A 25051-nucleotide genomic window follows, 5' to 3' on the forward strand; every position below is an offset into this window, starting at 1 on the left:
ACAGTTTTCCTCAGATCCATGTTGAAAACTGGTCACTAACCTGCTATTAATTGGCGTGGACAATTGATCTACCTTTTCTCCAGGCTATTGGATGGGGTTATTTGACTGTGGTGGGGAATGGCCAGTACCATCAGGCGGACACGACTGAAAGGCACCTTGTTTTCAGGAGGTCTTGAATTCTGTGGCCTGACAAAAAGGATTGACTGATGGTGATCACAATCTGAACCAGGGTAATGAGGTGCATTTGAAATGCAGAAATAATCTAAAGTTTGGAATTTATACCTCATTATAAAGATATTGAGGGCTCAAGCCTCAGAATTGGCCACAGTCTGCCCTTTGGCTAATATGGACGTATGAAATAGGAACACAAGTAGGCCATTCAGCCTTCGAGCCTTGTCCACCATTAAAAACATCATGACTGATCAGACACTCACTAAATCTACTTTCCTGCCTTATCTCGAGAACCATTAATTCCACAACTGGATTTAAAACCGCTCTGTCTCAGCCTTGAAAATGTTCAAGGACTCGGTCACAGCTTCCTGGGATAAAGAATTCCAAAGATTCACCGCACTGAGAGAAGAGATTCTTTCTCAAATCCATCTTCAATGAACTCTCCTTATTCTGCAACTAGGCCGTCTTGAGTGGAAACATCCTCCCAACATTTACCCTGTCTGATGCCTTCAGAATGATCTTACCTCTCATTCTTCTGAACTCCAAGCAGTACAGACCCAGCCTGTTTAATCTGTCCTTCCATAACGGGGATCATCCCGCGTAAAGCTCCCAGTACTGCCTCCTGTGATAATATACCTTACCTTAAATAAGGGGACCAAAACTCTGCATAGTATTCCAAATGTGGCCTCACTCGTACCTTGTGCTGGACAACACCTCTTTGCTTTCATACTCCAACTTTCTTCAAATATAAACCAGCATTTAACATTTGCCTCCCTGTTCCCTCCTGCACCTGTATGATAGCTTTCTGGGTTTCGTGAACACGGACCAGAATTAAACCTTCTGTGCTATAGCTTTCTGCATTCTCGCTTAACCTGTCAATAACTCTGTAAACTGTTTGTTTATATATGACATAGGAGCTGAAGTTACTGTGAAAATCCCCTAGTCACCACATTCTGGCGCCTGTTCGGGTACACAGAGGGAGAATTCAGAATGTCCAGTTCACCTAACAAGCCCGTCTTTCGGGACTTGTGGGGGGAAACCGGAGCACCCGGAAGAAAACCACACACACACTGGGAGAACGTGCAGACTCGACACAGTGACCCAAGCCGGGAATTGAACCCGGGTCCCTTGCGCAGTCAAGCTACAGTGCTAGCTACTGTGCTACTGTGCAACCTATTCCATAGAGTCTGCTCTGCGGTTCAATCGTGGCTGATGTTTCTCATTCCCATTATCCTCTTGCCTTCTCCCTATAACCCCTGATCCCCTTATTAATCAAAAACCTATCTCTGTCTTAAAGACATTCAGTGATTTGGCCTTCACAGCCTTCTGTGGCAATGAGTTACACAGATTCACCACCCTCTGGCTGATGAAATGTCTCCCCATCTCTGTTTTAAAGATCGTCCCTTCAGTCTGAGGTTGTGTCCTCTGGTTCTAGTTTCTCCTACTAGTGGAAACATCCACTCTATCTAGGCCTCTCGGTATTCTGTTGTTTCAATTCGATTAGCCCTCATCCCTCTAAACTCCATACAACCTGCCTTCGCTCTCATCTTTCATCTAAACTGTGAAGAACTGCGGGCCTAACACTGATCCCTGTGTTACTTGTTACTGCCCCCCAACCTGAGGCAGACCCCTTACCGCTGCTTCAGAATTCATCAGAATCGGCACCCGTTTAAAGCAGAGCCAGCTTTGCTGCTGGTTGCAGTTCAGATGCGCCATTCCATGGTTAATTCCACCTTTCTGCTCCAAACCATGGGGAGCACGGTGGCACAAGTGGATAGCACTGTGGCTTCATAGCACCAAGGTCCCAGGTTTGATTCCCTGCTGGGTTGCTGTCTGTGCGGAGTCTGCACGTTCTCCCCGTGTCTGCGTGGGTTTCCTCCGGGTGCTCCAAAGACGTGCAGGTTAGGTGGATTTGCCATGATAAATTGCCCTTAGTTTCCAAAAAGGTCAGGAGGGGTTATTGGTTATGGGGATAGGGTGGAAGTGAGGGCTTAAGTGGGTCGGTGCAGACTGCTTCTGCACTATGTTCTATGTAAACCACCTGCTCAATCTGACCCTGTATCCTGTTCTCGTTTGGTTTGTCCATCATACCCTCAACCTGATTTCTTTCCAATAATAAAATTACCTTCCAGATCCGTTTAATGTTTAAACTATTAAAACTGGTGTGTCTCTAATTGTAAGTAGTTTGCAATTTAAAAGTTTGACCCACTTGGATGAATGGCTGCACGGAACATGGACACAACAGGAACAATGCCAATGCATGCGAGCTTGGAGTATAATCGGAGATTAGAAATTATACTGAAAATGGTTCATGCAGAATGTCAGCTTCATAATTCAGTACAGATTCAGTACTGAACGCAAGCAATACAGAAAAGAGCTGAAAATGGGGTCAGGAGAGCATATGAGAAAGATTAGTAACTAACAAGAAAGGAGTGCAAAAATGTTTAAAAGCATGTCAAATAGTGAAAAGATATTCGGGGGGGGGGGGGCGGCAGAGTCGGACCCAACAAGCAGATCATCGTGTGGAGGCAGATGATGTACTAAATTAATACTCTGCATCTGATCCCAGTAAAGCACGGAGCACTGGAAAGGAGAAGGCAGCAGAGGGGCTGGATAGGGTACAAATAGGTTCGAAGCATTGTTCGAAGAAGAAAAGTCAACCAGCCTGGATGGGATGCCTTGGTTGCTGAGGGTAGTAAATGTGGGAAGTGTGGTGGTCCTGGCTGGAATTTTCCATGGATTTGGGAGTGATGCCACAGGCCTGGAGGATTGCAAATGTTTAAACCCCACTTCAGAAAAGAGAGAAGGTCAAACCCAAGAACTACAGCCTGGTCAGCATAACCTCAGTGGTGGGGGAACTTGGAGAGAATAGTTTCAGACAGAATTGTCACTTGGAATAATACGAGCCAATAAGTGAAGGCAGCATGGATTTGTTGAAGACTTATCGTGTTTAACTAGATGTTGTGGAACGGACTTTTAAGAGATAGTTGAAGTGCTATAATGGGCACTTTACCAAGATTGAAACCATGGGGTTTAGATATGAAATTGGCTATGGGATAGAAAGTAGTGTGTGGATTTGTTCTTGTCTGGAGGGGAGTGTAGTGGCGTCCCCCAGTGGTTGGTGTTGGGATTACTGCTGGTTTGTATAGCGTGGATTATAGTGATCAGAGCAATCCAGTTCTTAATTCCCAACAGTTATGTACCTTCTGTAAAATGTGACGTTCAGCTTTCACTTGAAGGAATGCAGCAAATCGAAACTGCACCAAATGACATAGCAGTCTGTTCTGTGGTAAAGAATCACCACCTAACCAAGACGGTAAAATTGTAACACACCATCTCTCTCTCTTTCTCTCCCTCCCCGATCTGATTCATTGGAACACATTTCAGCCCTTTATCATGTTGCAAATCGCAATCAAATCATACCCAAGTTTCCACTTCTGTAAAGTGCAGAATTCCAACTGTTTTAGCCTATCATAACTCGTAGAATCATATAACCCCCTACAGTGCAGAAGGAGGCCATTCAGCCCATCACGTCTGCACCAACCCTCTGAAAGAGCACCCTACCTAGGCCCAATCCCCCACCCTATACCTGTAACCCCACCCAACCTTTGGACACTAAGGGCAATTTAGTATGGCCAATCCACCTAACCTGCACATCTTTGGACTGTGGGAGGAAACCGGAGCACCCGGAGGAAACCCACGCAGACACGGGGAGAACATGCAGACTCCACATAAACAGTCATCTGAGGTCGGAATTGAACCCAGATCCCTGGGGCTGTGAGACAGCAGTGCTAACCACTGTGGTACCGTGCTGCCCCAAGATGCTTTAAACTGGGAATTAGTGGTCTCCATCCCATGCACCCTTTCCAGTGGCTCTATAACTTGCCATGTGTGGGAACCAACAATAGACACTATTTTAAATGAGGGTTAACTGAGGTATAGTGTACTGTGTCTTATAATTAACTGCTCTGTGAACGCACCCCAACACTTTCGTCTCTCCATTAATCATTTCACAGCATAGCCCACGTGTTGCTGCGTTTGTGCACTAAAGCTGTCATTCTTTGATGTCAGCAGGATCTTCTCTTGCCTTGGCTGAAACCCAGGCGTGGTACATTTCAGTGATAAGATAATATTGCTGATATTTCAGATTTCCGAACATCCGCAGTATTTTGCTTTTATTGCTGATAATCTGTCCTTGTTAAATTCCATCTAATTTATGGTGCGTCCTTCCAGAGTACGGTAATATAGTTAATGACTCGACATCGGCAATGCAATGTACAGCAGTCAGCAGTGCGAGAGGATTTTTTTTGATCTCTCTCCCGCTACCAGCTGTACAAATTGTAAACTCGCTCTTTTGACACCTGGAGCCGTCTGTCTGTCTTCTCACTTGATATTATCGGAATACTTAAGAAACCGTCTTTTACACTGTAAACTTACTATCCAAAAATGAACAGGAGTCCATTCCAGTTGTCTTACACTTTTTGCTTACTATTTATTTAGATCCAGAAGGCATTTTCAACGGCTCGCAATGAACAGGATGCTCGTAAAGGAACCATCTCCCAGTATTTCACCACCCTGCACTGTCCAGTCTGTGATGAGCTGACCCAGCTAGGTATCTGCAACAAGTGTCGGAGCAATCCTCAGCAAGTGGCTGTGATCCTTCACCAGGAGATTGGAGAATGGCAATGGAAACAGGCTGGGCTGCTAAAGGTACATGTGCTCAATTATTAAGTCGCTGTTGCTCTCCCTAAAAAAAATCACAGGCTGAAACAATAACAATGGAACTAAATGGTCTACTATTTATAATTCTCTGAATGAAGGTCACCAGCAATTTTATCCAGAAATAAACTGAACATTTGAGGCACGATCTTCCTCCCTGTTCTACCCCAGAGAGCAGAATGTCTGATGTTGATGCCTGCTCCTGCCTCCCTTCCCCAACATAGAACACAGTGCAGAAGGAGGCCATTCGGCCCATCGAGTCTGCATAGAGAACATACAGTGCAGAAGGCGGCCATTTGGCCCATTGAGTCTGCACTGACCCACTTAAGCCCTCAGTTCCACCCTATCCCTGTAACCCAATAGCCCCTCCTAACCTTTTTGGACACTAAGGGCAATTTATCATGGCCAATCCACCTAGCCTGCATGTCTTTGGACTGTGGGAGGAAACCGGAGCACCCGGAGGAAACCCACGCAGACACGGGGAGAACATGCAGACTCCACACAGAGAGTGACCCAAGCCAGGAATCGAACCTGGGACCCTGGCACCTTGGCACTGTGAAGCCACAGTGCTATCCACTGTGCTACCATGCTGCCCTCAATTTCTCTCCTTCAACCTCAATTTCTTTCCTTCCTCTTTTTCTCTCTCTCTGTCTCAGTCTCTCATTCTCTTGCTTTCTCTCTCTCTCTCTCTAGTTCCAATCCCAGTTGATGATGTAATTGGATGGGAAGATCCCAGAATGGAACTCTGGCTCAAAAGATCTTATCTTTTATTTTTTTATCAAATGCTGAGAAACAGTATCACAGAACTACTAATTAGTTTTAACAACAAAACTTTTGTTAAAGCTGGAGAGATTGGATTATAATACAATACTCCTTCAGTTACTAATTACACAGGTTTTTCAGATTAACACAGTTGACACATTTGAAGATACGATGGTCTCATTCGCACAAAGTCCTTGTTTAAAACCCCCAATTGGCTGTGCTCAAACACGCACTGCGCTCTGAATCAAAGTCAGTGTCGGTAAATTTCTCCTCTTAATCCTCCCGCGATATGAGAGTTTCCAAACTCCCTCTTTTAGCTTTCTAAAACCAGTGCCTTTAGTAGAGTTGTGGATTTGTTCCCTCGCCTGCGGTCAACCTATAAACTGCTGTAGCTTCCAGCTAAAACAAAGTCCCTCGGTCTCGCCTCTCTATCCCCCCCCCCGCCCCTCTGAAAGGAGGAAGTGCTGTTTAACCTGCCGGATGGGGTTGATATCTGACATTCCAGTTACTGTGAGGCACCCTGAGGGACGTTGCCTGTATAATATATGGAGATTTACAAAGACTGCTACCAGACATATTCTAAATGCCAGTAATGTGCATCAGTTGTGAAGATTTAGCTGCAGAACTGACTGTATTGTCTTCATGCTGTTTGCTAACTAAAATAAATCACTGATTTTTCTGCCTATAATTAGCTAATGCTTGGTGTCTAATTAAAAAGTTATGCTAATTCAGTACATTATCTTGTTGAGCCCTCTCAAAGTGCAGTGGCTGGAAGTAGGTAGAAACCATTGTACACCAACCGGCTGAGAGTTTGTACTGTTGGCACTGGTTAAGGTGCGATGTTGTGCAGGACATCGGAATTCCCTCTTCATCATTGTCTAGTACCAGGAAATATTATAGTTTTACAAGCACCAGATGGGTAAAGTGCCTCTTCAAAATCCCATATAAACGTGGCACCTCTGGCCATGCGGCACCTCCGGGAGTGGTAACAAAGAAAAATACAACACAGGAACAGGCCCTTTGGCCCTTCAAATTGTTACCGCCAATCCCCTGGTAAGAACCCTGGGTCCTATTTGGAAGAAATAAGCTCATGGTGTTAAGAACAACCTTTATCTAATTCTCCACGATAGAAATGTCAGCAGTGTTTCACAGAAGTGTGGAATTTGTGGTGGGGGAGGGGCGGGGGGGGGGTGAGGACTGAGCTGGAGAGACTAGGGCGGATTCATTGAAAATCGGCATTAATGGGATTTAGCAGGGGAACGCCCGGTACAGGACCGAGCGGGGGGGAACGCCCGGTACAGGACCGAGCGGGGGGGAACGCCCGGGACTGGACCGAGCGGGGGGGAACGCCCGGGACTGGACCGAGCGGGGGGGCATGGCCCAGGCCAGACTGAGCGGAGGGGGGACGGCCCGGGCCAGACTGAGCAGGGGGGATGGCCCGGGCCAGACTGAGCGGAGGGGGGACGGCCCCGTCGGGCTGGCTGCTCTGCAGTGAACTGGCAATAGTCCTAACAGCACCAAAGAAGGTCACTCAGCCTGAGGAAATTCTGAAGAGGGGTTTAGGGAGGAAATTCCAGAACATGTGCTGGTGGGGCAGTGGCCAAGTCGAGGAAAATAAAGTGGGGAAAAAGGGAGGAAAGTATTTCTCGAGTATTTATTTCTAGTGGTTACCTATAGAGTCTGTGGACTAAACTGATTTCAAAGACTTATTTATACAAGGGATGTCGAAAACAAATGTCTGGGATTGATGAGGTTTACCTCGGTGTGCTGGTGAACATTCTGAAAGATTAACAATTCTGGATTCATGTTTGAGAGAGCGCCCTCTGTGTATTGGCGGTTGACTTTGCAGTGACCAAATTTCAAATATAATTGGTTGTAGAGCGTTTTGGGATGTCTGCAAGAAAGTTGTTTATTTCTTGTCGTCTTCTGTCCACTGTCTCCTTGTCCCATTTCCCTCTTTCTCACCCCCTTCTGTGCCTTTTTGAAGCCTGTGCATGTGTGTATTCCTCACCTCCCTCTCTCTCTCCTCCATATCGCTTTAACTCCTCACTTTGAAAGCCAAATGCACCAGGCTTATGGAAAGAGGCTAACCTAATTTGCATGAGTTGCATTCTGGGGCTGATGTCGAGCACCATTCTAGGGCTGGTTTTCTGTGGATGCCTGATGCCTAACAGCCTGCAGATGTTAGAAAGTCATTGCTGTCTTTTGAATTACTCACGGAAGCCTTTTGTTTTTAGATTTGCAGGAATTGCTCCGGCTGTGTGGACAGACAAGTTCAGTGTGTCTCATTGGATTGCCCGGTCCTGTATAAGCTGTTCAGTGTCAGTCGTGACCTTACAAAGGCCCCATACCTTCGTCAATTGTTGGACCAGTTTTAACAACTCTAATCCACTCGAGGCATTGGCTGGTGCGCGAGTCAGTTTTTGCTCATCTGCATTTTTATTGTGTGTACAGAAATCCTAGTCACGGTGAGTTTTGCCATGACTCCAAAAGCTGAGCTTTTCTGGCCAACTCCGTTGAAGCGTTTGCCATAACTACATTTGGTGTGAACATTACGATATCTGTTGCAGTGCAGAGGAAGGGTCTATTAGGTAATCGTTTCACTCGTTGGGAGATCCTTTTTTTTTTAAAACTAAAATTGTGAACCTGTGTCATTTCCATGGTGATGGATGATTGAACAGCCCTGTAAATAAGTGTACAGTAATATTTCGTATGCAATTATGCTAAATGGAGTTCTGATCTATGGGCACTGAAATGTGGGTAATTAACAACTATGGTGCAAATTTCAAGCTGCATATGTTTACAGATGATTTTCTACTATATATTGAAGTTTTATGTGTTGTATGTTTTAACAACTTTTTTCAATTATATATATTTTTTTGTTTACCTTTTTGATAGTTGCTTTCTCTCGTGTGCACCGTAGTAAACTTGCAGTACAAAATGTAGCAGTTTGTTAAGAGCACTGTCACGTTGATGGTTCTGGGTGCTTTGCTACGAAAACAATCATGGCTAGACAAGATTTTGGAAACAGTGCTGTGTGGGGTTGTTGCAATATCTTGATTATTTATTCGGATTATATATTATGGCACTTCATGTCCTTTTTAAAAGTTTATATTGTTTTCAAAGAAAAGCTGAGCAGTTTCTCATTGCGTCAAGTCTGATTTGCCAAAATTTGTACAAATGAGGCACTTTTTTTCAATGGTTGTAAAGTTGTATGGAAATATAAAGGAATTATATGATCCTGTTTGTTTTGTAGCTTCTGATTTTTGTTGGATTTCTAACCATCCTAAACTTGGAACTTTTTCTTTTAAAAATATTTTTTGACATTGTCACCAAATTAGAATAAATCAGATTATTGAAAATTGACCTTGTTTGAAATACGAGGTGGTCTGTTTTGGGGGAAATCGGCCAGTGTGGGCACCCAGTCTGGCAAAGACCGTGACAACTTGAACTCTAGAACTTCTGGACAATTCTGCAGAGAATCCGTTTTGCTACACAGCGTATATGATAAAATCTGACCGGGAGAGAATTCCTGAATTCAGGATATTGTTCCGAGACCTATTTCTTCAGCTAGCCAGTTCAAGATTCTCAGTAGGAAAAATATCAGTCGGAAAATCACAACTTTAAAAGAAATGTGATGCAACTCGAGATGGATATTACTTTGTTTTCTAGCTATAATAACTTTAACAGCATTGTTATTTATTTGGTATTGTACTGTCAGAATCTCTTGAAACTTGTGAAAATCCTGGAAACGGATCAAGGTCGCAGTGCAGCTTTCCTGTGTTGGTAGGGTCCAATGCGTGGTTGGAGTACAATAACCCAGGAACACACCAATTGGTGTACAGGTTAAGATCTGTGCTGTACTTTTACATTGACTGAACGATACAAATCTATCTGTAAATACAGAATTCTTCCCAGGTGGAGAGGCTTTAATTCATTGATTTGCACTGGGATATGGATTCCCTTTTACAATGGGCATAACATTTAAAAGTTGCATACAAAGGTACAGAAAGCAAGAAAATGAAAGGAATTGTCCAATATTCTCATTGAAGAAACAAGTACACATACCCCCAGTGAAATAACAAATGAAAATGTAGAGGAATCTCCAATTCCAGCACACTGATGCACACAGTTTACATAATTTTGAAGCTTCAAGTTACCTTCTGGAATGAGGATTAATAAAGCCTCTATTCTGCCATTGAGAGCTTTTGAAGTTAAGTAGGTGATGCAATAAATTCACGTTCTGAACAGTGTAAACGGCCAGGAAACTCAGCCACCCATTGAAAAGCAAATTAGTGTAATTGCTAAGGAGGGGCTTCTGCATGTCTCCTACCAAAATCTGTATCAAAAGAACAGGCACTCTCTTTGTGAAGGCAAGGTAAAGTCGCCATCGTTCCAATTGACCATAGGATGCTTTCCCCTTTGAGGAGGGAGAGTTGACTGGTGGTGGTTTAACCTGAAGATCATCACACCTCATCATGGACAATAACTAGTTCACCATCATCCAGCAGGTTCAGAATTATTACATTGCAGAAAAGACAACAGCACAGCTCTCACTGCTTTTGTGAGGGTTCTGATAAATGTGATGAGATTTATAAAACCTGATTTTATGGCAAGTTGTAACAATGTCCTGGTGCAGCAGAATGATCACAAAATGCACAAGCTCACAGTAAGGCAACTTTCCTCTTCAGCTTCCACTCCGCTTAGTCCAATACTGCAAAATGATCATCAGTGTATTATTCACTACCTATGGCATGACATAGAAACCCTACAGTGTAGAAGGAGGCCATTCGGCCCATTGAGTCTACACTGGCCCTTCAAATGAGCACTTCAGATGTGTCCACCAACCCCATAACCTAACCTGCACATCCCTGGACAAGGGGCAATTTATCATCGCCAATCCACCTAGCCTGTATGTCGTTGGACTGAGAGGAAACACGCAGATACAGGGAGAATGTACAAACTCCATACAGTGACACGAGGCCGGAATTGAACCCAGGTCCCTGCTAACCACCGTCACCCCATCAGCCACGTAAAGCAAGTACACTTACAATGTTTGCATTTTAAGTACTTTAAAATTTAGTTTAAGGAGTTAATGACCATCCCTGGTATATTTATGATAGCATTTCACTCACTGGCCTAGTCTAAGGACCTATCAGTGAATATTGCACCGAGGCCTAGTCTAAGGGCCTATCGATGAATACTGCACCGAGGCCTAGTCTAAGGGCCTATCGATGAATACTGCACCGAGGCCTAGTCTAAGGGCCTATCAGTGAATACTGCACCGAGGCCTAGTCTAAGGGCCTATCGATGAATACTGCACCGAGGCCTAGTCTAAGGGCCTATCAGTGAATACTGCACCGAGGCCTAGTCTAAGGGCCTATCGATGAATACTGCACCGAGGCCTAGTCTAAGGGCCTATCGATGAATACTGCACCGAGGCCTAGTCTAAGGGCCTATCAGTGAATACTGCACCGAGGCCTAGTCTAAGGGCCTATCAGTGAATATTGCACTGAGGCCTAGTCTAAGGGCCTATCAATGAATACTGCACCAAGAAATGCAAGGCTGCCAGCTTGATTCTTTTGTTCAGACTGTCCAAACCCATAAAAAGTAATGTCCCTTTTTCTTTTGTTGATTGTGCTTTCCTGCAAACATATCTAACTGTACTGATGGAAAGCACATTCATCAAGCTGCTGCTGAGGCTGAATTGTGAAACTGATGAGCAGCTGTCTTATAAATTCACAAGTGTTGACCAATATTAATATTGATATCTGGAAATAAAACATATTAGGTTGGGGATGGGTGTACAAACCAAACTACATTTACAATAAGTTACAGTAATACATAAAGCAAACAAACCTTTCAGATTGTTTCTTTTATAAAATATCAAGTCGCTATTTATTCACATACCAGTGACTAATTTTCACCAGTATATAAAACAATTTCCAGTTCCCCGGTATTCCAATGTGACTATTCAGCACAATATTCAAATCCCCCAGCAGTCACCGCTTGTGCGGTCAGTTCACAACTTATACTGAGAATAAAACATTCCAAATGCTCCAATAAAGGATGAAAGCAAAGTACTGCGGATGCTGGAATCTGAAACCAAAACAGAAAATACTGGAGCCCATTTCCAGTTCTGTCCAGCTTTGACAAAGAGTCATCCAGACTCTTTAGCTCCCTTCTCTCTCCACAGATGCTGTCAGACCTGTTGAGATTGTCCAGTATTTTCTGTTGTTGACCCCCAACAAAGGAACTTTTTTCACATTTTCAGTGGTTCTGGAATAAGATAGTTACCCTGGATGGCATACAGCATCAGTTACCAGAACTCGTAGTACTGCGACTTAATCATTTATAATAATGGAAATTTAATTTTAATGAAGTCACTGATGTATTTTCAGACCACCGTTATCGCATTTCAAGGTGTCCAAACCAAACCACTGAGAATGCAGTTTCTATTCTCCTCCCCTGCCAACCTCCAACTGCGCAGCCTTCATCCCCTCCCCCCGCCCCAGAGAGTGCTTATTTTGCATTTTAAACCACAGCCATAGTGCTGTCATGGATTGAATTTGCTTCCAAAAGTGACCCATGCTTTCTCGAGACATTTAAAAGTCTTTGATTTCTCGTGTTTGTTGTGTCAGCCTGCCTGTCATTAGCCGTGCCACAACCAGTGAGCTTTGCTCAGATCATTCACTTCACAAATGCAATTCAGCCCCACGGGCTGTTCCAAATACTAAAAAGGTATTTTATTGAAGATATAAAGCTTATGGAATCTTAGGATTATACAGAAGGTGGCCATCAGTCCATGTTTTCACTGCACTTTTTTTTCTTCATACTGTTAATTTTTTTATTTATTTTACAAGTAATTATAGTTGATTCCAGTATGTTTTACACACACAGCACCCGCACAAAATCGGGTATCCAAAAACATTTTACATTCAACCTCCCCCCACTATCTTCCCCGCATCCCCTCAAAGTGGGACAGGTGAATTACAAGGAGAATGTTTGCCACACGATGCTCTTTCTAAAATCGGTTCTGCAGCCCAATGATCACGAAGACAACCAGATGAAGATTAGGATTAAATTCTGACAGATAATCAAATAGAGGAACAATACAGAGCACAATAAGAATGGGTTTGCCAGACTGACATCAGTCTATAAACCAGCTTTCAGCAAGACTTCCCAGCACCCAGCCACAAATTGTTATGCAAATATTTTAAATCCTTTTCAGACATTAAAATCAAGATAAAATTTACTCGCATTTAAACCAATGAAATGATAGTCACAATTACAAAGTGATCTGCTTACGTATTCACATTTTCATAGATTGTTGTTTTAAAAACACACGAGGATCAAATGCTTCAATGCAGTTCAAGCATAGTCACCTTTAATTCTTCTGCTGATACACCTGTAAACATACCCAGATTTCTGCTTAGTTTTTGAAGTGTTCAGTCATTTTTTTCTCTCTCCAAGTTGAGTAATTTCTTTTTTGGTGAGCCACCTAGATAGACAGGGGAGGAAAGTGATGGAAAAGAGCTGTGTTCTGGAGAGAATTGGTCCGGGGTTTTTGTGGCAACATTTCCAGCTGGAGTCCTGTCTGTGTCATTCTTTACATCACTCATTTCGATCACTTCAAAATCCGCATCATTCCAATCTTCTGGTGGGTCATCGTTGTTTTCATCTTCATCAGGCCCTGACCCTAACAGAGCTTTCTGGTCATCGCTCTCGGGTTGGACGCCGCTCGGCGATGAAGCCAGTTTGTACATCACCGGGAACAAGATGGCCGTCATGGCAGATGTTACCAAAGCAGTTAGCATCAGTATTGGATAATGCTTGATGGCATTAACGCCTTGAAGGAATCCTACCAAAGCTGGGACCACCATCTCGCCCAATGCGGCTCCGAAAACAAACAGAGCAGCTGACTTCCCAGTGGTGTTAGTGTACTGCTTGACCCAAGACACACCACTGGGAAAGGTGGCTGCCATAGAGATTCCATAAAGACCAGTGCCCAGCCACAGAGAGATGATATTGGTGTTATAGAGTGCCAGGAGCAGGGAGGAAATGGTGCAGCCTATTAAACTGAGTAGGATCATAGTTCCAGGGTAAAGGCACGTGGCTAAGAATATTGCAATTCCTCTTCCCGTGGCAAACGTCCCCCAAAAGAAGGAGTTTAAGCCTGCGGCCTGATTGTCATTAAAGTGAACAAATTCTTTTGCGTAGGTAAAGATATAGGATCCATAGGCTACCTCGGCTCCAACATACCAGAAGAAGAAGAAGAACAGGAGGAACAGAATGGCATTGTGATACCTTGTGAATGAAGCCTCCGGTGAAGAATTACCAGCCCTGTTTCGACTTGGACCATTCTTTAAATAAATAACGAAGAACGACATAGAAATTAAAAACACAAAACTTCCAATTACAAGGTACGTCCAGGTAAAAGGGTCAAAGGCCGAGACAGTTGTTTTCAGTATGTCCACCAATCTCGCCGATTTACTATGCAAGCTGTTTTTAGTGTTGGCCAAGAGGCTATTCCCGCTCCCGTTGATGGTCTTTCCTAAGTTGCCCAACAGTGGCTTTGCTAGGATCGGAGCCACAAATGCACCTAAAGCAAAACTGAAGTGCAGGGCCTGCATATAGGGTCCAACCTTCTTGCCCCAGGTAAGCAAAATCAGCAAATTTCCACCTGTGGACAAACAGTGAAATTGATTATTTTCAGCAACGGTTTCAAACCTCAGCCAAGGTGACCTCTTCTCAGTTATCTGGAAAAACATAAGATGTATAATTACAAAGCAACAGCTATCACTGCGAGACATACAAAGCAGCTTTGTAAAGAGTGAAGGGTAGGTTATTTTTAAAGATTTACTTGAGCCTGACCAGGCCAGAATTTATTGCCAACCCCAATTGCCCTTGGGTCAGTGGTGGTAAACTGCAGTCCCTGTGGTGTAGGTGCACCCACAGGGCTGTGAGGGAGGGAGTTCCAGGAATTTAAGCCAGTGACGGTGAAGGAGCGACAACATATTTCCAAGTCGGGATGTGTCTATGTTCTTCTAATCTAGGTGACAGGGGTCGCAAGATGCTGGCAAGGAAGCTTTAGAAAGTGCAGATATCAGCATTTGGTCATAGTGGAAATTCCTCAGGATCACACATGGCCCTTACTGGTGAAAGAGCTGGGAGGTGGGGAAAACATTCAGAAGTATTAATACAAAGATAAATGGACAACCTTTGGAAACACAATCTTACAATGGAATCTGGAGTTGATCTGAATCTTCAGTATAGCAGGGAACTGTACATAAAGAGCATCTTAAAATGTGTCAAGTGGATGTAGAATCTTAGCGGAAAACCACTTTTAGAATAAAGACAAAAATAAATAGGAATACTTTCACAGAGTAAAGAAAGTAACTGTTGGGATGTGTCACACTCAGCCTCGTGTAGCAAAAGCTGCAGTAACTAAAATGTCAGTGGAAAATGTAGGAGAGGTGGTGGTGTCAGCGAGTGAGTAATCCAGGGACTCAGGATAACGCTCCAGGAACCTGGGGTCAAATCCCAGTAACAAAATTAAAAGATTAATGATGACTATTGTCTAAACAACCCATCTGGTTCACTAATGCTCCTTTAGGGAAGAAAATGCTCCTTTGGGGCAGCACGGTAGCACAGTGGTTAGCACTGTTGATTCACAAGCCAGGGTCCTAGGTTCGATTCCCCGCTGGGTCACTGTGTGGAGTCTGCACGTTCTCCCAGTGTCTGCGTGGATTTCCTCCGGGTGCTCCGGTTTCCTCCCACAAGTCCCGAACGACGTGCTGTTAGGTCATTCGGACATTCTGAATTCTCCGTCAGTGTACCCGAACAGGCACTGGAATGTGGCGACTAGGGGATTTTCACTGTAACTTCATTGCAATGTAAGCTACTTGTGACAATGATTATTGTTATTATTATTAAAATCTCTTGCCCATTGGGTCCATTGACGTCCTATAAATGAATAAAGAAAATAGGACTCAGAGGGCAGTTAAAGGATTCAGGATAGTTCAAGTGGACTCTGGTGGGGGTTTTAAGTAGCAACTCTGCATTAGTCATTACCCTATCAGCTCTACATTTATCAGTATTGGAGTGTGTTGTTAACATAATGTTAAAATAGCAATCTGATGAAACTGCAGATCCTGAAGTCGTTCATTTGAGGTTTCTTTAAAAAAAAAATCTGGAAGCTGCAATGAGTGAGTTCTTTGCTCAATGGTTCATTCCTGATGACTGGAGGGAGGTTTATATTACACCCAGTATCAAAAAGGGCAAAAAGTCAGAATGAGGGACTGATCAATTCATTAACTTCTCTTCAGTTGTGAGAAGGGATTATTCGGGTTGTTCTATACAGAGCAGGAGTTATTAGCAGCTTGCAGTATGGCATCAGGTCTAACCAAAGTTAATTTTTCAAGGGGATGACTAGGTTAATAGATGAAGGTAGGTAGCACTGTAAATGTTGTATATTTGGACTTCCAAAAGGTTTTTGACAAGGTGTCACAAAACAGGTTACATTGCAATCCTATAGAACTGGGACGCAGATAGTGATGGATAGGGAATCAGATGTATATCCTACACGGGAGGGGGGGTTGTCATTAACGGTAACAACTTTGCGTGAAGACCAATTACAAGAGAGGGCACCAAATGCTGGCCTAGCCGGCGACCTCCACATCCTGCAGAAGGTTTTTTTTTTTAAAGTGCTGTTGAGGCAGTGTTACGGCCATTATTTTTCACCCTCTGCCCTGGCTGAAGACATTCAAGATATTATCCACAAGTTCACAGATGAAAAGAAGAAAAAAAACATTTGGGGGCAGCACAGTAGCACAAGTGGATAGCACTGTGGCTTCTCAGGACCAGCGTACCAAGTTTGATTCTCTGCCGGGTGCTCTTGTTTCCTCCCACAGTCCAAAGACGTGCAGGTTAGGTGGACTGGCCTTGATAAATTGCCCTTAGTGACCAAAAAGGTTAGATGGGGTTATTGGGCTATGGGGATAGGGTGGAAGTGAGGTCTTAAGTGGGTCGGCACAGAGTCGATGGGCCGAACGCATGTTCTATTATAATCTGGTCTAACTGCAATGGTGGAGGCGGGGCATCAATTATGCATGTGACATCTAGTACAATGCACGTGGGCAGGAGTAATGCCAAGCATAGGTATACCACACTAGATTGAAAATCAGAGTCTTCTGGTAGCAAAATATAACGGAGTTATAGTGAACAAGTTATCAAATGTCCACCACTAGAGTCGAAGGACTATAATAAAAACAAAGAACGATAGTGTCTTTGTACAAGACCTTATTTAAGTCCCACCTAGAAACTGCATCCACTCGCAAAGCTGGGTGGTATATTCGGGCAGGAAAAGGCTCGGGAGAGGGTCCATTGATTAGTACTTAGTTTAGAAACCCTTTGCTCTCACAGCAAGTTCAGGAATCTGGGTCTTTGCACATGGGAAAAAAAGAATTTGAGACTTCCGGAGACGGGATGTGTTGTGTACACGCACGAAAGGTGACTGTCCTGGAAGTTGGAATTTGGCACGATTAGCCCAAAAATAGGCTACTAAGTTTGTGAACAGCCCCCCCCCCCCCCCCCCCCCTCCTCCACCATCCTCCTTCAAGATCACCGCAGGTACTGAAAAATGGCCACAAACAATTCTCGGAGCCAAAGATGGCAGGATCAGTAAGAGCGAAGGACGAGGTAACGATGAACATGCAGAGTGGGATGGAGTCGGTTGCACCCGAATAGGCCAGGTCACCGAGACACATGGCAGACTACCCACCTATAAGAGAGCGGATGGACCTCGGAACACAGGAGCTCCTAAAGCACAGGGACGCCATGAAACTAGAGAAGATGGCAACAGTGAAGGTGACGGTCACAGAAACCCTGGCCCCCTTCAAGGTGGCGATCGGAAAAAAAAAAACAGAGCAACGGCTGGAGGCCCAGGAGGCAACCATCAGGGAGCTGGAGAAAGCTGAGACCAACCAGATCGTCTCAATGGGGATGGAGATGGCAGGATTGGCGGTGACCCAGTGAACGCTGAAAAAGAAGGTCGAGGACCAGAAGACCCAGTCACGTCACCAAACTCACTGCATTGTGGGCAGACCCAGGCCATCATCACGAATCTGCATCGGTACCAAGACAGGGAGAAGATCCTGAATTGGGCAAGGCACACACGGTCCTGTAAATGGGAGGGTCACTCAATCCATGTGTACAAGGACCATGTGTAATCAGGAATAATAAGGCGAAAAAGTCACTGATAGGAGTAGTCTATCGGCCACCAAATAGTAACGAGATGGTGGGGCAGGCAATAAACAAAGAAATAACTGATGCATGTAGAAATGGTACAGCAGTTATCATGGGGGATTTTAATCTACATGTCGATTGGTTTAACCAGGTCGGTCAAGGCAACCTTGAGGAGGAGTTTATAGAATGTATCCGCGATAGTTTCCTAGAACAGTATGTAATGGAACCTACGAGGGAACAAACAGTCCTAGATCTGGTCCTGTGTAATGAGACATTTAATGAAGGAGCCTCAACTGCTTCACTGGGCAAGGAATTCCATAGATTCACAGCCCTTTGGGTGAAGAAGTTCCTCCTAAACTCAGTCCTAAATCTACTTCCCCTTATTTTGAGGCTATGCCCCCTAGTTCTGCTTTCACCCACCAGTGGAAACAACCTGCCCGCATCCTGGCAAATCTCCTCTGCACCCTTTCCAATGCTTCCACATCCTTCCTCGCTCATCCATCCTTCTTCGCTCTCGAGAGTGATGAACCTTTGGAATTCTCTACTTCAGGGGGGCTGTGGAAGCTCAGTTGTTGAATATGTTCAAGGCAGAGGTTGATTGATTTCTGGAGGCCAATGACTTCAAGGGATATGGGGATAGCACGGGAAGGTGTTGCTGAGGAGATGATCAGATGGGATCTAACTGAATGGTGAAGCAGGCTTGAAGGGCTGAATGGCTTACTCCTGTTCCTATGTTCCTAACCCAGCCTTATCACACAGTTTCTTATGAGGGTGATTTTAATTTAGTATGTGGTTTTAAAAAAAACATATTAGAAGCACTAAACAAGGGACAGTTGTGTACCTCAAAGATTTTACCAACCTGTATCCAGGAAGCCCATCGAAATTCCAATGAGGGACATCAATGCGGTCAGCAGCGCTGCATTTGTACACCACGGAATAGCAAACATTCCCAGCGCAGTCATCAACATCGAAATCCCTGAAGAGGTTTCCATAGCAACAGCATCAACTACTTTGATCAGAATTCGTACGGAACAAAAGCAGCAGTCTCAGCTTTCAATCAACGTTAAAACTAATGAAAATATTTGTGCCCAATGTTAAAATCGGAGTTAAAATACCTTCCTATTCCCGTCACCTCATCTCAAAACAACTTCTGTTTCAGGCGGAGCCTTCCTCACCAGCTTTAATTGCTCAGCTGTTCAAGAGAGGGCAAAAAAATGTTTTTTTTATTTTATTCTCTCAAATAATCCGTGTGGGGCGGGGGTGACGTTGGGAATCAGTGCCAAGTTCCCTGGAGTACCAAGTGTGCGGAGTGGGGAGAGAAAGAGTTGCAGAGGAGACTACAGTCAATATTTCACGGTGACCTTAAACAACATAAAATTGCAGAGGACTTTAAGGCGGTAACGCTAATTCTCGTGGTCTATTTAAGCCTAAATTTACCGACCCAACCACCTATAGTGGGCGTGTCGGTGTTAATATAATTAGCTCAGTATACATGGCAAACGGAGTAACCAAGCTTGAAAAGCATCTGGAAGCTCCTTGCTAAAGCGACTGCTCATTAAGGAGCTGCAAAACAGACGATGGAAACAGCTTTCAGGACCCAACATGGGCTCAAATCTGCCATTTAATATCATACGGCATAAGAGGCCCCTCACACTAATAACAGTTCTTTGAAAGTCCAATTGCTCCCATTCACCGGCTCTTTCTCTGTCGATGCAATTCTTCCTTTGAACAGATTTCTATAATGTAAATACTTATCGACCTGCCTGGAATAATCACAACTGTTAATCAACTGGCAACTTTGGACATTTGTGGCAATAGAAAAAGTTGGTGCCGTTTACCCAATAGAGCATGAATGATGAAGCTGCTTCTAAATTAACATGAAACGCTGCCGCCTCAAGTCACTGTGACATTCAAATGTTAATCCAAAATAGGCACCCCGGTTAAAACAAATATTGTTACTCAACACGGACGGTGAATATTTTGCATTGTTCACTGTTCAGACTCTGATCATTTCACATAGGGACATAGGAACAGAAGTAGGCCATTCAGCCCCTCGGGCCTGTCCCCCTATTCAATGAGGCCATGGCTGATCGGTGACCCAACTCCATATACCTGCCTTTGGCTCGTATCCCTTCGTATCTTTGCTTAACAAAAATCTATCTACCAGGGCAGCACGGTGGCGCAGTGGTTAGCACTGCTGCCTCACGGTGCCAAGGTCGCAGGTTCAATCCCAGCCCGCTGTCCGTGTGGACATTCTCCCCGTGTCTGCGTGGGTTTCACTCCCACAACCCATCTTTGTGCAGCGTAGGTGGATTAGCCACGCTAAATTGCCCCTTAATTGGACAAAATGAATTGGGTTCTCTAAATTTATATTTTTAAAAATCTATCTGTCACAGATTTAAAATTAACAACTGATCTTGCTTCAACTGCTGTTTGTGGGAGAGAATTTCAAATCTCTACCGCTAATTTTTACAATCTCCAACCAATGGAAATAGTTTATCTTTATCTACCCTGTCTTTCCTAGTTAATCCCTTCTTCTCTCAGATCACCCCTTTAGCCTTCTAAATTCCAGTGAAAACAGGTCAAATTTGAATAATCTCTCCTCGTAACTCAACCCCTGTAGTCCAGATATCATATTTTGTAAACCTACGTTGCCCTCCCTCCGAGGCCAAAATATCCTCCCTAAGGTGTGGGGCCCAGAACTGCTCACTGTGACTCCAAGTGGCGTCTAACCAGGGGTTTGTATAGCTGCAGAATGACCCCGGTGTCTTTTTACTCCAAACCTCTAAATATAAAAGCCAGCATTCCATTAGCCTTTTTGATTATTTTCTGCACTTGTTCCTGGCCTTTTAAGGATCTATGCACCTGAACCCTTCAGTCTCTTTGGACACCCACTGTACCTAACATCTTCCCATTTAGAATATACTCTGTTCTCTCCTTTTTCGGTCTGAAATGGTTAACCTCACATTTGCTACATTAAATTCCATCTGCCACAATTTTGCGTAATTCACCTCGTCTGCTAATATCTCCTTGCAATTTTCTGCTATCATCTAGGCTGTCTACAATGGCACCTAACTTTGTATCATCCATAAAGGTGGATACATGACTTTCCATGCCATCATCCGAGTCATTAATGAGTAGTGTGAATAATTCAGACCCCAACACAGATCCCTGTGGTACACCATTAGTCACCTCCTGCCAATGATGATCAGAGGATTAGATAGGGTGGACAGTGAGAGCCTTTTTCCTCGGATGGCGATGTCCAGCACGAGGGGACATAGCTTTAAATTGAGGGGGAGATAGATATAGGACAGATGTCAGAGGCAGTTTCTTTACTCAGAGTAGTAAGGGCGTGGAATGCCCTGCCTGCAACATTAGTGGACTCACCAACATTAAGGGTATTTAAATGATCATTGGATAAACATATGGATGATAAGGGAATAGTGTAGAGGGACTTTAGAGTGGTTTCACAGGTCGGCGCAACATCGAGGGCCGAAGGGCCTGTACTGCGCTGTAATGTTCTATGTTCTATGTTCTAATGAGAGTAATTATCCATTATTCCCACTCGCTGTCACCTGCCACTCAACCAGTTTCCGAACCATGTCAATAATTTACCCTCAACTACATGGGCTTCCACTTTAGTCGTTTTTTGTTGTTTTTAAACTATTTTATTGCACAATCCACAAATGAAACAAACAAAAGCAGAAGTAAAATTATACAATGTGCTAAATAATCCACTCCCCCTCCTCTCCTGCCATATCCACTCCTTCCCCATTTTACCCCACTTATTCCCCTCCCGCCCCTTCCTTCTCCCTCTGCTGACACCTCAAACCTCCTTAAAGAAGTTAATGAACGGCTTCCACCTCTAAGCAAACCCATCAACTGACCTTCTCCAGCCTCAGGCATTCCACCAGGTCACTCACCCACACCCCCGCTTTCATTAGCTCCGGGTCCTTCCACCCAAGCAAAATCCGTCTCCGGGCTGTCAGGGAGGCAAAGGCCAATACATTGGCATCTCTCTACCCCCTGGACTCCTGGATCTTCCGACACCCCAAATATCGCTACCTCTGGACTCAGGGCACCTTGACCCCCAACACCTCGGACATCACGTGTGCAGCTTCCACTTTAGTTAATAGTCTCTCGTGTGGAACTTTGTCAAATGCCTTCTGGAAGTCCATATAGATGACCTCCAGACAGTCCCCTGTCCACTACCGTAGACACCTCTTCAAAACATTCAATAAGATTATTCAGGCATGACCTTCCCCTCACAAATCCATCAAGGTGTTCATTTACCCCATCCAGGATTAGGAACTCTAGCAATTTCCCCACCACAGTTAGGCTAACTGATCTGTAATTTCCTGCTTTGCCCCGTTCACCCTTCTTAAAAAGTGAAGTGACGTGCAATTTTCCAATCCAGAGGGAGTACTCCTGAATCTAGGAAACTCCTGAAGATTATAGTTAGGGCATCTACAAGGTGCTCCTCTACTTCCTTCAAGGTTCAAGGTGAAAGGAGGAAAGTTTAGGGGAGATGTGTGGGGAAGGTTTGACACGCAGAGGGTGGTGGGTGCCTGGAACCCGTTGCCAGTGGAGGCAGATACGGTAGTAACATTTAAGATGTATCTTGATAGACACATGAACAGGCGGGGAATGGAGGGATACAGATCATTTGGGTAATAGTGGTAGGTGTAAAAAAGGAATCTGGATCGGCGCAGGCTTGGGAGGACTGGAGAATAGCCAATGGTGTTCCTTTGTTTAAGAAGAGTAGCAAGGATAATCCAGGGAACTACAGGCCGGTGAGCCTTACGTCAGCGGTAGGGAAATTACTGGAGAGAATTCTTCGAGACAGGATCTACAGGAAGCAAATGGACGTATTAGCAAGAGGCGCACGGTTTTGTGAAGGGGAGGTCGTGTCTCACTAACTTGATGGAGTTTTTCGAGGCGGTCACAAAGATGATTGATGCAGGTAGGGCAGTGGATGTTGTCTATATGGACTTCAGTAAGGCCTTTGACAAGGTCCCTCATGGCAGACTAGTACAAAAGGTGAAGTCACACGGGATCAGAGGTGAGCTGGCAAGGTGGATACAGAACAGGCTAGGTCATAGAAGGCAGTGAGTAGCGATGGAAGGGTGCTTTTCTGATTGGAGGGCTGTGACTAGTGGTGTTCCGCGGGGATCAGTGCTGGGACCTTTACTGTTTATAGTATATATAAATGATTTGGAGGAAAATGTAACTGGTCTGATTAGTAAGTTTGCGGCTGACACAAAGGTTGGTGGAATTGCGGATAGCGATAAGGATCGTCAGAGAATACAGCAGGATTTAGAATGTTTTGGAGAGATGGCAGATGGAGTTTAATCTGGACAAATGTGAGGTAATGCATTTTGGAAGGTTTAATACAGGTAGGAAATATACAGTGAATGGTAGAACTCTCAAGAGTACTGACAGTCAGAGAGATCTAGGTTTACAGGTCCACAGTTCACAAAGGGGCAACACAGGTGGAGAAGGTTGTCAAGAAGGCATACGGCATGCTTGCCTTCATTGGCCAGGGCATTGAGTATAAAAATTGGCAAGTCATGTTGCAGTTGTATAGAACCTTAGTTAGGCCACACTTGGAGTATAGTGTTCAATTCTGGTCGCCACACTACCAGAAGGATGTGGAGGCTTTAAGAGAGGGTGCAGCAGAGATTTACCAGGATGTTGCCTGGTATGGAGGGCATTAGCTATGAGGAGCGGTTGAAAAACTTGGTTTGTTCTCACTGGAACGAAGGAGGTTGAGGGGCGACCTGATAGAGGTCTACAAAATTATGAGGGGCATAGACAGAATGGATAGTCAGAAACTTTTTCCCAGGGTAGAGGGGTCAATTACTAGGGGGCATAGGTTTAACGTGCGAGGGGCAAGGTTTGGAGGAGATGTACGAGGCAAGTTTCTTTTACGCAGAAGGTAGTGGGTGCCTGGAACTCGCTGCCGGAGGAGGTGGTGGAAGCAGGGACGATAGTGACGTTTAGGGAACATCTTCACAAATACATGAATAAGATGAGAATAGAGGGATACAGACCCAGGAAGTATAGAAGATTTTAGTTTAGACAGGCAGTATGGTCAAGGATAAAGACAAAGAAAATTACAGCACAGGAATAGGCCCTGCGGCCCTCCCAGCCTGCGCCGATCCAGATCCTTTATCTAAACCTGTCACCTATTTTCCAAGGTCTACTTCCCTCTGTTCCCCGCCCATTCATATATCTGTCTAGATGCATCTTAAATGATGCTATCGTGCCCGCCTCTACCACCTCCGTTGGCAAAGCGTTCCAGGCACCCACCACTCTCTGCGTAAATCTTAGAAAAAGCTTGTTGCTATCCATCCTGTCCATACCTCTCATAATTTTGTAGACCTCGATCAAGTCCCCCCTCAACCTCCGTCTTTCCAACGAAAACAATCCTAATCTACTCAACCTTTCTTCATAGCTAGCACCCTCCATACCAGGCAACATCCTGGTGAACCTCCTCTGCACCCTCTCTAAAGCATCCACATCCTTCTGGTATTGCGGCGACCAGAACTGAACGCAGTATTCCAAATGTGGCCTAACCAAAGTCCTATACAACTGTAACATGACCTGCCGACTCTTGTACTCAACACCCCGTCCGATGAACGCAATAATGCTGTATGCCTTATTTATTGACCACTTATTGGCCACTCTATCAACCTGCGTTGCCACCTTCAGGGTACAATGGACCTGAACTCCCAGATCTCTCTGTACAACAATTTTCCCCAGGACTCTTCCATTGACCATATAGTCCGCTGTTGAATTTGATCTTCCAAAATGAATCACCTCGCATTTGCCTGGATTGAGCTCCATCTGCCATTTCTCTGCCCAACTCTCCAATCTATCTATATTTTGTTGTATTCTCTGACAGTCCTCCTCGCTATCTGCAATTCCACCAATCTTAGTATCATCTGCAAACTTGCTAATCAGACCACCTATACCTTCCTCCAGGTCATTTATGTATATCACAAACAACAGTGGTCTGAGCACGGATCCCTGTGGAACACCACTAGTCACCCTTCTCCATTTTGAGACACTCCCTTCCACCACTACTCTCTGTCTCCTGTTGCCCAGCCAGTTCTTTATCCATCTAGCTAGTACACCCTGAGCCCCATAC

At 44.5% G+C, this 25051-nt stretch overlaps 2 protein-coding genes across 2 annotated transcripts in view; one reads left to right on the forward strand and one right to left on the reverse strand.

Moving 5' to 3' along the window:
• rev3l (REV3 like, DNA directed polymerase zeta catalytic subunit) overlaps positions 1-8896 on the forward strand; it is a 244539-nt gene extending 235643 nt beyond the window's left edge. Inside the window, exons 31-32 of the mRNA XM_038799147.1 lie at positions 4672-4881; positions 7890-8896. Coding sequence (XP_038655075.1) covers positions 4672-4881; positions 7890-8030 — 351 coding nt within the window. The 3' untranslated portion in view covers positions 8031-8896. The remainder of the gene's footprint in view (positions 1-4671; positions 4882-7889) is intronic.
• Positions 8897-12376: 3480 nt separating this feature from the next.
• mfsd4b (major facilitator superfamily domain containing 4B) overlaps positions 12377-25051 on the reverse strand; it is a 40354-nt gene continuing 27679 nt past the window's right edge. The window contains exons 3-4 of the mRNA XM_038799148.1: positions 18758-18874; positions 12377-14335 (exon numbers count right to left, since the gene is read on the reverse strand). Of these exons, the coding sequence (XP_038655076.1) occupies positions 13101-14335; positions 18758-18874 (1352 nt within the window). The 3' untranslated portion in view covers positions 12377-13100. The remainder of the gene's footprint in view (positions 14336-18757; positions 18875-25051) is intronic.

Source organism: Scyliorhinus canicula, chromosome 6 (genome assembly GCF_902713615.1).
Source record: "Scyliorhinus canicula chromosome 6, sScyCan1.1, whole genome shotgun sequence".
NCBI lineage: Eukaryota > Metazoa > Chordata > Chondrichthyes > Carcharhiniformes > Scyliorhinidae > Scyliorhinus > Scyliorhinus canicula.